Source organism: Candoia aspera, chromosome 2 (genome assembly GCF_035149785.1).
Source record: "Candoia aspera isolate rCanAsp1 chromosome 2, rCanAsp1.hap2, whole genome shotgun sequence".
Taxonomy (NCBI): domain Eukaryota; kingdom Metazoa; phylum Chordata; class Lepidosauria; order Squamata; family Boidae; genus Candoia; species Candoia aspera.
Window position 1 is genome coordinate 255121751 of NC_086154.1, and position 12979 is coordinate 255134729.

Sequence of the window (12979 nt, forward strand, 5' to 3'; positions counted from 1 at the left end):
AAAAAATAAAAAATCCAAGTGGTGAAGCATCTAAAACAGTCCAAGTGTGGGAGGAGTGGTCTATAACAACCATCCCCATGTAGCTCTATTCCCCTCTCCACCCCAAGCGAGGTGGCAGAACCAGGTCTTCAGACTCCGCCGAAAGGCCAGGAGTGATGGGGCCAATCTCACCCCTGGGGCGGGGGCAGCATGTTCCACAGGGCGGGAGCTACTGCGGAGAAGGCCTGCTTCCTGGACCCCACCAGATGAAATTCTTTTACAGATGGGGTCCGTAGCATGCCCTCTCTGCACAATCGAGTGGGATGGGTTGATGTAATGGGGAAGAGGTGGTCCCTCAGGTAACCTGACCCCATGCCATGTAGGGCTTTAAAGGTAATAACCAACACCTTGAATTGGACCCGGAAGCAAACTGGTACCCAATGCAGCTCGCGCAGCAGTGGTGTTACATGTGCCCTTCTAGAGGCACCCAAAACAGCTCACGCAGCTGCATTCTGGACCAGCTGAAGCTTCCGGATACTTTTCAAGGGTAGCCCCATGTAGAGCGCATTGCAATAGTCTATCTGAGAGATAACAAGGGCATGAGTGACTATTCGAAGGACCTCCCAGTCCAGGAAGGGGTGTAACTGGTGCACAGCACGTAGCTGCACAAAAGCTCTCCTGGCCACGGCTGCCACCTGCTCTTCGAGCAGGAGCCGTGAGTCCAGGAGGACCCCCAAGTTACGCACCGGGTCTGTCTGGGGCAGTGCAACCCCATCCAGAACCAGAGATGTTAATGTCCCGGATACAGAAGAACCATTAACCCACAGCCACTTGGTCTTACCAGGGTTCAGTTGAAGCCTGTTGTTCCCCATCCAGGCCCCCACAGCCCCCAGACACTCGGAGAGGGCGGTCACGGCATCACTTACTTCACCCGGGATGGAGATATACAATTGAGTATCATCAGCATACTGATGATACCTCATCCCATGGTGACGGATGATCTCACCCAGCGGTTTTATGTAGGTGTTAAAAAGGAGAGGGGAGAGTACTGATCCCTGTGGCAACCCACAAAGAAGGGGCCAAGGGGCCGATCTCTCCTCCCCTATCAACACCGACTGGGATTGGCCCTGGAGGAAGGAGGTGAACCAGTGTAAGACTATGCCACCCACCCCCAACTCCCTGAGCCACCCCAAAAGGATACCATGGTTGATGGTATCGAAGGCTGCTGAGAGATCAAAGAGAGCAAGGATGGATGCACTGCCACCATCCCGCTCCTGCCAGAGATCATCCATAAGTGCGACCAATGCAGTTTCCATCCCATAACCGGGCCTGAAACCTGACTGAAAGGGGTCTAGATAATCTGTTTCCTCCAGGACCCTCTGGAGCTGCAAAGCCACCACTTTCTCAACCACCTTCCCCAGAAAGGGGAGGTCGGAGACTGGACGAAAATTGTCCAGGACAGTAGGGTCCAGCGATGGCTTCTTGAGGAGGGGGTGTACCAACGCCTCTTTAAAGGCCGCCGGAAACACCCCCTCTCCCAAGGATATATTAACCATTGCATGGACCCAACCACATGTGACCTCCCGGCCTGCTTTTACTAGCCAGGAGGGACACGGGTCTAGATGGCATGTGGTGGCATTTACTGTCCATTGCTGACTCCTCCATTCTAAGTCCCCCTCCTGCCTCTCTCCTGGTCATGTGACCCAAAGCAGAGCTATTATTAATGGGCTGGAAAGAATTGCTTGGCATTCTTTCCCTACTTCATTTTAATCATTCAAAATTTCCCTACTATACTTCCTTTGAATTTGTGTCACCTGCAGATTCAGATGCAAAATGTTTGAATACGGACAGTTGCTTGGTTGAATTCAGATAAAAGTGTAGAAATGTTACATAATTCATCTTACTGACCTGCTGCATATAACAATACATCTTTAGTCCCTGAATGTCAGGGCAGGAAGGAAGAATATTAATCAGAATATTATTAATAGCTGTAATAGTATAAAGGCAATAGCAGTAGTAAGTATAGAAGAATAGAGAGACTAATAATAATAATAATAATTAAGGTGAAATCTGCTGTTTTGGATATGGCTTCCTCAGTTTCTGTGGGAAATGCTTGATTCCTTCAGGTAAACTTCCCTGAGGTGAAAAAACATTGTTGCATAGGAAAGTAAAGTTTTAAAACCTGTTTTCAAGTTACAAGCTCAGGATACCTATAGATATGCAATTATCACATGCTTATAAAAGCATCATTGTTCAACCAAAAATGTTCTTACAGCCTTAGAGAATAATAGATTTTGTATTCTGAGTCACATAAATGGCTCAGCATTTCATTTTATTTTCTTGAATCCAGTTTTACTGCCTGTTTATTGCCTGTAGTGTAGGTAGCCTGTGGTGTGCAAAAGATTATAAATGCCAAAAGAAGGAATGGGAATCTGACTTTTTTTTTAAAAAAAGGTTAAATCTGGAGAATGAGCAAGGAGCTATGTCCATACGTTCTAAGCTTTTAAACAGCCAATTAGGCCCCGATGATTATTTGGGATTTATTGAAGTAGTCTTCCCAGATACAGGTAAACCTTTACTATCTTTCTCTGCCACAGCATGTCTTTAAATTGGAGCAAGAGGAATACATGAAGGAGCAAATTCCTTGGACACTCATCGATTTTTATGACAATCAGCCATGCATAGACCTTATAGAAGCTAAGCTGGGTATCTTGGACTTGCTGGATGAAGAATGTAAGGTAAAAAAAGAGCAAAGTTATTAATGCTCAGTGCTTATAGTAAGGCAGTGTCTTCAAGAACTATTGTGCCATCTCATGAGGTTTTTGGTGGAAGTACAATCTGCAAGAAAACACATCAGTGTTCTTGGAGAAGAGGTAGAGTATTTCGAAAGGAACTAGGTCAATTCAGAGTCAGTTGATGGGATGCAAATTTTGCTAATTTCAAGTAAATTCATTGAAATCAACAGAATTTAATTGTTGCTAAATAAGGCTCCAGCTTCCTGTCTACAATCAACAACTGTGTTAGCTCACTGAACAGGGTAGCACTCTCTGTTTTGACAGGAGACATGGAGAGGGCCTGCTCTCATGGGGGATGTCAAGAGTGCTTTTATTGCATATTGGCTCTACAGCATCTCCTTCATGGAAATTTATGAAGGTCCATGCATCATTTGTTCTCTCCATTTTTTCCAATTAGACTTTTTTTCCCCTGGAGAAAAACCTTTTAAGGAAAAAAAGAATTGTTGCACAATGTTTTTTGATCACAAGCACTCAGCCTCCACCTGGAAGCAAATAGTCTATATTTTATATTGGAATTTTATTGTATAGTTATTGTTTTATGCTGTAAACTGCCCAGAGTCCCTCCGTTTGGAGGAGATGGGTGGTGACAAATTTGATTGATAAATAAACAGATAGATAAATAAACAAATAAATAAATAAGTTGGCAGGCTGTGTAACAAATTCTGAAAAAGGTTTTACTGATGCATTATTCCAATTTATTTTTTTGAACCAGGAGTCTCATATCTGCATGATATAGTAAAACTATCTAAAATGTCCTTTTAGTTTAGTTTATGCAGAATACGATTAAATAAAAAAAAGAGATACCTCTGAATATTGCCTTGAAGATAGTAAGCTTAAAAGCTAAGATGTTAACATTAAGCTGACTGAAATATGTGCTTTCTACACCTCTTTATTTTGAGTTTGGGTTATTTGCACTTTTAATCCTGGAAAAATTATTGTCTCATGGTGAAAGCTGATCCTTAGTTGGGTGGAAGAAAAGATGCAGCCTAAATAAATCAATTAATTTCTGCATAAATGTTTGTTTACTGTTTTCTTATACAGTATAAAAAGTATACAGTATAAAAAGTTTCAAGGAAAAGAATTACTATGAAGAATAAATAAGCACTTAAAAGTTCAGAATGTTTTGTTTACGTTTAAGCCAATAATAATCTGGACAATAAAAATGTCCTAGCTTTGCCACCAAGCATGTTTTTGTATTTGTCTTGGCAAGGGCTATAAGTCAACAAACCAGATGTTCCTAGTTAAAGCACCAGGTATCTCCAGCATCATATTTGAGGAGGTAACTGAGTAAGATGACACCGAATCCTTGCTTGGATAGGTCTCTAGCCTCTAGAAAGGCTTCATGCAGTGCAGGAGTGAAAGTTCACACATTCCTAAGCTTGCCTGAAATGTCCATATTGACAACATATTAGAACGCATGATGGCATAAGATCACATAATACTTGATGGTAAAATGGCAAGATAAAGACGTCACCCAGTTGTCCCATCACTAATTCAATGTGTGAATCCTTGTTCCAGTATTTAAGCATTAAATGGATCTGACAGTGGGGTAGGGGGTGGAGCTATATACAATCACTCTGCTCCAGGGCTGGTAAGTTCGATTCAGTTCAAGCTACATCTGTTTAGCGCTGGGAGTGTGCTCCTAATTGGCAGTGATCATGCTGGATTTCAGATACTAATGCATTAGGTCATGCAAGAGCAAAATTGGTGTGAATTATACAAGTTGTGGACACTGCACATATATGTAAACGTTTGCTTTTCCTTTTGAAATGTGTAACAGCAGTGATCCAGGTAACATAGTGGCTGTCAGAGGCTTGTCCCAGAAACCATAAAATGTTTCTGGTTCTTCTCCTCTGTCATGAAATGTGCAGGAGGGAGGGGGAAGGATTGATTGCTGCTTGGGAACAGAGACATCACAAGCATAAACAGTGGAGATGGGACTGAACTATTTTAGCGATCACCTTATCTACAATTGACACCAACCTGAGGAATGCAGCCTAGGAACTGAGTTGTAAAACCGAAAGCAGTTGAAAGGATTCAATTTCAAAAGAAAGGCGGGAAGACGTGATGAGTTAAAGGGAGGGATCCAGGGAATCTCATTCACTTGTGTCTTTGAATGGCAAGGGTCTGTATCTTAATAACATTTCCTTCCTAAAACCTAAATGGTTTATAGCAAGGATTATTGCTATTGAGGTATCTGACTCCACATTCCTCACAGTGGCTTACATAGACATTAGCTCCTCTACCTCTAAGATGGTATGCATGGATTTTTCTCTTGAGTAAATGTGACATAAGCTTACATGAGACTGGCTTTTCCCAATAAGCACACCTCGAGGGCTCCAGATAGAGGAAGCTGCATTAGGTATTCTCGTTGTGTTTTGAAATGCTAATCCTCGTTTAGAACAATAAATTCAGAACGAGGCTTGCATTTTTATTGAGTGTGCATGCATTTCTGCAATAAATGTCTTTTCCTTCTTCTTTTCTTTTAAAAAAAGGTCCCTAAAGGGACAGACGAGAACTGGGCTCAGAAACTCTATGATCGCCATGGAAGCAGTCAACATTTCCAGAAGCCCCGCATGTCAAACATGGCATTCATTATTGCGCATTTTGCAGATAAGGTAATGGGAATGACTTGTGTGTGTGTGGTGCAGGACCAGCCTTTCTCCCTAGCTGTGTGATGGACCACATCTCCCTATGGGCTGAGGAGCCCTTGTGTGTTGGTTGCCTGTACCAGCTGCTGTGTATTCCAGCTCTCTTTTATGTTGTTAATAGCACCTGCTAAACATAGGATTCAGCTCCATTGTTTCTTTCTTAGAACTAGAGTATAATTCACACCAAGCAGGAGAAAAGGTTGGTAACCCAACTGAGAAGATCAGGCCTGAACTCTCCACTGAACCCTGAAGCTACCTTGGTGCTTTTAAGCAGCCACAATTTCTCATCTCTCTTGACTCTGCTGTGATTCCTGAAGATTATAGCTGCCAGTTTTCTAAGAGCTGCTAGTGAGGTTAGATAACAGGAACTGCACATGTGGCCTCTCTTACAATGGAGGTCAAATTATCCTCAATCAAAACACCAATTGCTTGGTGGAGGAGGTAAAAGACTGGCAGAATCATGAAGGACCAGATGAGGCCAATCACTGTGGGATGCTTGATGCTTGAGACAGTAAGCTGGTCAATTATTCATGTGGGCATGAAAGATTGGGTGGGATACCAAGGAACTTTGCCTAAGTCTTCAGAGACAAGATGGACCAGGCTGATGGGCTGAGCCAGGACTGTCACCTGGTTGTTCACTTTCTCTGGATTATAGCAATATTAAAAGGATCAAAATTTCTGTTGTCCAGTGTGTTTAAGAGCTTGTTAAAAATGAGTTAAAATCTTGGGGAATAACCATGCAGCCTTTTTAACATCCTCTGAACTTCTATAGCTTAGAATTATGAGATCCCACCAAGTGGGTCACATTGATGGTTTATCCCACACTCTGTCCTGTTTCCCAATGCTTATTCCCTCTGCCAACTGTGATGATGGCTGGAAAAGATGATGTGGGGAAGAGAGTTAAGAAAGATCATCATCTGTGTGGGGAATTAAAACTCATTGTTCAGGTCTCCATTTTGTTTCTAAAACTTTGATCTCCCTTGCCTGTTTTCTACATGATTGGGACACATGAACCTGCCTTTAAGGAATGGGCCTGCCACTGCAGTGTGCATGGCTGTTTCAATTGAGAATGGAGAATGTGTGCTTCTCCTGTTGTGACTGAGCTACAACTTCCCTACAGCTTCAGCCAGCATGGCCAGAGGGGAGGGTGCTATGAGTTGCACTTCAGCAATATCTGGGAGCCAGAGATTTCCCCACTTAAAAAAAAGTTCTGAAATAATTGTTCGGGATGTGAGAATAAGAAAACACACAACTTGGACACAGGGATATCTTCAGGGGCGTGTCAAAAAAGTCAAGATGATGGCCACAACCGTGTGATCAAAGCCCTGCCCCTTTTTTGCATATGTTGCATGTGCCACACAATAAAAAGGGGTGGGGCTTCAATCATAAGGATAATTAAGTTTGATAAGGAAGAACTTTGACCAAGAAACTTGGCTCCTCCTTAACAAGCACTTTTTTTATTGCTCAGTAAAGGGAAAATATAGTAATACATTGAAGGCTCATTCTGGGAAATGTTTCTAGCTTGAGAATTCTAATGACTTGGGAGTTTAAATTTAGAACCTTTGCTTTTTAAAATCATGGTTCTGACAGATGATCATCAAAGGAAAAAAAGCGTATTTGCTGATAACGTAATTAATTGATCAATTATATGCCATAAATTCAGTGTCAATTCTTTGTAAACACAAAGATAGATCTTCTCCAAGATGATGCAGACAATAGATGCATATATTATTTATGCTAATCAAAAGCAATTTTCAGAAAAAGCTCCAGAAATGCTGTTTCACTTCCACTTTTGCCAAACATTGATTCTTGTTTTAACCAACACTGGGTTACAGTGAAATTTTCTTTGGAAAGGGAAGTCGCTCTGTTGCATCTAGCTGGAAAGAGAATGAAATACTCTCCTCGGTTCAATTACACTTTTTATGATGCATTTTTCTGGGAGTGAGTGAATGGGGGGAATAATTATAATTATTTAACAAACAAATGACAACAGTTCTACTTACCAGTTATTATCTTGATAATTTTTATCCAGTCTTCCACATGAAAGTCTGAAGCTGCAATTTGGAGAATGTAGACTTTTCTTCTGAAAGTTTACTTGTCATAAGTACTTCATAAGATGCTTGAAAGCTTCAAGGGCATGGTGGGTTCTACCAATCCTCCAGGCATACTAATACTTTGTCAGGTTAAAAGCCAGGCTTTTATTGATAAGCACCTAGTTTTGATAATTGCTGAACAAAGGGAATATGCTCAACTAGTCTTTTGTGTACATGAGTGTACACACAGTTCAATTTGGATTGAATGTAGAAATCTAGATCCAGATATTTTAGCATTCTATAAAAGATTCTGATTTTAGGCTGCACCACTTTTTAAAAAGTTGTTTTGAGATGGAAAAAATAGCCTGTAGGTGCAGATTGTCCATGTTGCTGAAGAATATCTTAATTTGTTTGTTAGGATTATTTGTACTCAGAATTTTAATTTTCCTCTTTTTTTCCCTCACTCCTACCCTGGTTCTGTAATCCTTTCTAGGTGGAATATTATTGTGAGGGCTTTCTGGAAAAAAACAGAGATACAGTCCATGAAGAACAGATCAATATTCTGAAGGCCAGCAAGGTAAAGCTACCAATGGGGAAAATAGATTGGATTGTGGTATTCTGGCATTACACACTGAAGTTCCTTCTCTTTTCATTTTTAATGGCTCAGCTCAGGTTTATTTGTGCAGAAGAACATCTTGGTTGATAGTATGAGGTCCAAACTGCTGGTCAATATTGAGATAGAGTTTGTAACAAGTTTACCCTTTGCTAGTGGTGAGATCACAGTGCAAAAAGCACTGTAAGTGGTAAAAATGTAAAAGCCAAAAAACCCACAAGTAGTAAGTGTAATGGTGGCCATTCTCTCCCCAAAGGCCCTCCAGAAGAATTCTGTCTTTAAGACTTTCTAGAAGGCCAACGATGATGGTGCCAACCTAATCTCAAGGGGGAGCGTATAAGAGAGAAATGTTGCTTGTGAGCCCTGGACCACTTCACCTCCCCTGCATGATGTACCATTAAAAATGTCACTGGAAGGTCTGCACTGGATGAGTTGGTAGCCATTTCTATGCAGAGATGCAGTCCTATAAGTAAGTTGGTGCCAAGCCCTATAAGGCTTTATGGGTCAAAACCAGCACTTTGAATCTTTCACCTTTGCTCCTTATCTGGACAAGTGGGCACACTTTCAGGCTAAGCGCTTTTTCAAAAAAGTTTCTAAGAAATGTTATGGGACCCATTTGAAGCCCAGAGACATTCTTGAGAATAAAGGTGAGGCTGCTGCTCTGATTTGCAGCCTGCCAGCTTTTATTTCTTTTAAATTATTTTTAATATAAGTTAGGTAGGCAAGGGAAGTTGGCAGGCACTCAAGCATGTAGATTCCTCCAGGCCCACTCTGGGCAACCCTGGGTGGTTTCATGGACCTTCTGCATTACCTACCAGTAACATGCCATTTCCAGTCAGGAACAAACAAAGCAGTTGTCCTGGCAATGTTATGCTTTCAAAATTTTCTCCCTTAATAAGGGTTTAATTAGACTCAAATATGCCTGTGGGGTGTGCATTCATGTATGCCACATGCAGAACTGCAGAATCTAGCAATTCTATATGCACTTAACATTGAATGCCAGAATGAGCCACAGGCTACGCTGGTAGCAACTTCCCTGCTGAAAATAGATTTTCTTAAAGGGTAGTCCAATTTATTTTTACTGGATACTTTTTACAGGAGCGTGTTTGCTTTTCTCCCTTTTGACAGGATTTTTTTTTTTAATATCCTGGGAGTTGCTTTTATCAGGAGACATGTGATAAAAAGGAAAGTCCTGTAAGAACTATGGAAAAATTAGCTTCTGATGAGGCGGAGGTGGCTGCCTTTACAAGAGGCTTCCTTCAAAGGGTTTAGGATACAGACCATGCTGCCTAGAGGAGATAACACAGTTTAAATAGCAGGTTAATCTCATGCCATTGTTACGAGTCAAGTGCAGAGAGAAAGAGCAGGCTATAAAAAGAGGCCAACAGCAAACAAGGAGCACAAAAGGATGTTTGGTATTTTGAGCAAGGGGGTCTCTGGTAGCAGCATACAGGTTAGACCAGTGTTTCTCAACCTTGGCAGCTTGAAGATGTGTGGACTTCAACTCCCAGAATTCCCCAGCCAGCTGGGGAATTCTGGGAGTTGAAGTCCACACATCTTCAAGCTGCCAAGGTTGAGAAACACTAAGTTAGACAAAAGCGTTCTGCAGTCTGACTAGAGAGGATGATCTGTCATCAGCTTCTGGCTGGATTTTTTTTACTGTGGACCATAAGGAATACCTTAATCCTGAAGGCCATCAAAGGAAGTGGTAGCCCCAGGCTTGAGAGTAAGAAAATGAAATGGGTTAGAAACAGTTCATGCTTGGGATGGGATTACTAAGTGAAAGACTGGTCATGCACCCCCACCTCATGATGCAAGAAGTACAAGAACTACTCCACTGGAATAATTCTCTTCTCCTTGGATATACATTTTCAGAGCAAACTGTCATTCGGACAGAGAACTGGTGCTAAAAATGCTGGAGGATTCCTCTGCCTGGCACTAGTTAAGATTATGGAAGGTGATTAGTCACAAGAGAGATATTCTAGCCATGTGCTGGATTGAAAAATCGAGGTCTGGGTATTGTTTCCCATAACGTATTTGTGGATTTCTTTAAAGCATTTGACTTACAGCTTATATAGGGATGCTGGATTAGATGGAAATGTTGGGGGTGATCTGAATATGTGATCTGGTGGAGATCCGACCCTCGCTCAGTCCACACTTATACTGCCTCTCTGTTGGGACCCCTCACTTCCCATCCCCATCAGCATCCTGTATGAAGTGACAATTTGTTGAAGGTTTTCAGACAAATTGTCAGTTCATACAGGATGCTGATGGGGATGGGAAGTGAGGGGTCCCCATCAGCATCCTGTATGAAGTTGCTTGCTGGAGGCAGGAGATAGACAAAACAAAAGCTTGCTGGAGGCAGGAGATAGACGAAGCGGTTTTGTAGGTAGCTGATATTAAAATAAAACTTGCAAGCATGAAGCAGATAGACAGTTGTGTGTCAAGCCATAAAATTGTTCTGTGCAAACAGATTCTTTCCTCAACAGGATTTTAGCAAAAATGCAAACAGAATCGAGCCAATTAACCTTCGGAAGCAACTGAGAACAAATTGCCATCCTACCTTGTTAAAGACAGTTGTGGGAATGTGATGCTTCTCTAGCAAGCATCTTGGACTGATGTTTTTAAATGGGGCAGATATGTTAGAGCAGTATTTCTCAACCTTGGCCACTTTAAGATGGGTGGGCTTCAACTCCCAGAATTCCCCAGCCAGCATGACTGTGTTAGAGGTTCAAACATTCTCTGTGTGCATGTGAGCATTCTTTTTTAATAAGAATTTTATTAAGTATCAAGCAAAGACTTCAGCAAAGATTTTAAAGTTGGCAAGTTTGTATGTATGAACTTCAGCTCTTAGAATTCCCCACCAGCATATGGGAGTTGAAGTCCACAGATTTTAAAGTTGGCAAGTTTGAAAAACACTGAGCTAAAGAAAGGGAAAAAAGATCAGACAACGGAATAAGTACAGTATTCTGTTAAGGTCTTCCCAGAAGTTTTAATGCTACACAAAAAAAGGAAGCAAAACTAACAACTACCCATTACATGATTATGATTTTGTGTTACAAGACAGCATTGGAAATCTGCAAAAGAAACGCAACTGAAAAATGACTGCTTTTCCATTACATTTCTAGAAGTATCTTATGCACAGCCTGGAAAAAACAGGTCCATTTGTATTCCGTACCATCAGTCTGTTTTTTAAAAAGCTGTAGCCAATACCAGGTTCCATGTTTTTAACTAATTTTAGTACAGATTGCAAACTGGTAGCTGTTCAAATTGGTAGAGCATAGAAGAAACAGGTTGTGTTATCCTGAAATGGAAGGTGGCACGTTCAAAAGCAATTAATGGCTGGGCAAGACATTTTGCTTCCTAGGCTGAAGTACCTTCAGCAAAGGATCGTTACCTTGTTGTGGTGCTGGAGCTTGAGCACCTCAATGATGCCATGAGCTAAACCGTGAAGGGCCACCCAAGACGGGAAGGTCATGACAGAGAGGTCAGACTAAACGCGATCCCTGGGGAAGGTAATGGCAACCCACCCCAGCATTCTTGCCATGAAAACTCAATGGATCAGTACAACCAGAGATATGTCGGTATACCATCGGAAGATGAGATCCCCAGGTCGGAAGATGGTCAAAATGCTACTGGGGAGGAACAGAGGATGAGTTCAACTAGCCCCAGACGTGATGACGCAGCTAGCTCAAAGCCAAAAGGACGGCTAGCGGCCGACGGTGCTGGTGGTGAATGGCGAATCCAATGTTCTAAGGATCAACACACCACTGGAACCTGGAATGTAAGATCTATGAGCCAGGGCAAATTGGATGTGGTTATAGGTGAGATGTCAAGATTAAAGATAGACAATTTGGGCGTCAGTGAACTGAAATGGATTGGAATGGGCCACTTCACATCAAATGACCACCAGATCTACTACTGTGGACAAGAGGACCACAGAAGAAATGGAGTAACCTTCATAATTAATAGTAAAGTGGGTAAAGCAGTGCTTGGATACAATCCAAGAAACGATAGAATGATCTCAATTCGAATTCAGGGCAAGCCATCTAACATCACAGTGATCCAAATATACGCCCCAACCACAGATGCTGAAGAAGCTGTTCTGTGAGGATCTGCAGCACCTACTGGACAACAGGCCTAAAAGAGATGTTATTTTCATCACAGGAGACTGGAATGCTAAAGTGGGCAGTCAAATGACACCTCGAATTACAGGTAAGCATGGCCTGGGAGAACAAAATGAAGCAGGACATAGGCTGATAGAATTTTGCCAAGACAATTCACTCTGCATAACAAACACTCTCTTCCAACAACCTAAGAGACGGCTTTATACATGGACTTCACCAGATGGACAACACCGAAATCAGATCAACTACATCCTTTGCAGCCAAAGGTGGCGGACATCTATACAGTCAGTAAAAACAAGACCTGGAGCTGACTGTAGTTCAGATCACAAACTCCTTCTTGCACAATTTAGGATGAGACTAAAGAGATTAGGGAAGTCCCACAGTTCAGCTAGATATGAGCTCACTAATATTCCTAAGGAATATGCTGTGGAAGTGAAGAATTGATTTAAGGGACTGGACTTAGTAGATAGGGTCCCGGAAGAACTCTGGACAGAAGTTCGCAACATTGTTCAGGAGACGGCAACAAAAATATCCCAAAGAAAGAGAAAACCAAGAAGGCAAAATGGCTGTCTGCTGAGACACTAGAAGTAGCCCAAGAAAGAAGGAAAGCAAAAGGCAACAGTGATAGGGGGAGATATGCCCAATTAAATGCAAAATTCCAGAGGTTAGCCAGAAGAGATAAGGAATTATTTTTAAACAAGCAATGCATGGAAGTGGAAGAAGACAATCGAATAGGAAGGACCTCTTCCAGAAAATTAGAAACATCGGAGGTAAATTCCAG

At 41.9% G+C, this 12979-nt stretch overlaps 1 protein-coding gene across 3 annotated transcripts in view; it reads left to right on the plus strand.

The window, feature by feature from the left end:
- Nucleotides 1-12979, plus strand: part of MYO5B (myosin VB) — a 251727-nt gene that overhangs the window by 136111 nt on the left and 102637 nt on the right. For all 3 annotated transcript variants that reach the window (XM_063295830.1, XM_063295833.1, XM_063295832.1), the window contains exons 12-14: nucleotides 2577-2717; nucleotides 5270-5392; nucleotides 7952-8035. In XM_063295830.1, the coding sequence (XP_063151900.1) occupies nucleotides 2577-2717; nucleotides 5270-5392; nucleotides 7952-8035 (348 nt within the window). The remainder of the gene's footprint in view (nucleotides 1-2576; nucleotides 2718-5269; nucleotides 5393-7951; nucleotides 8036-12979) is intronic.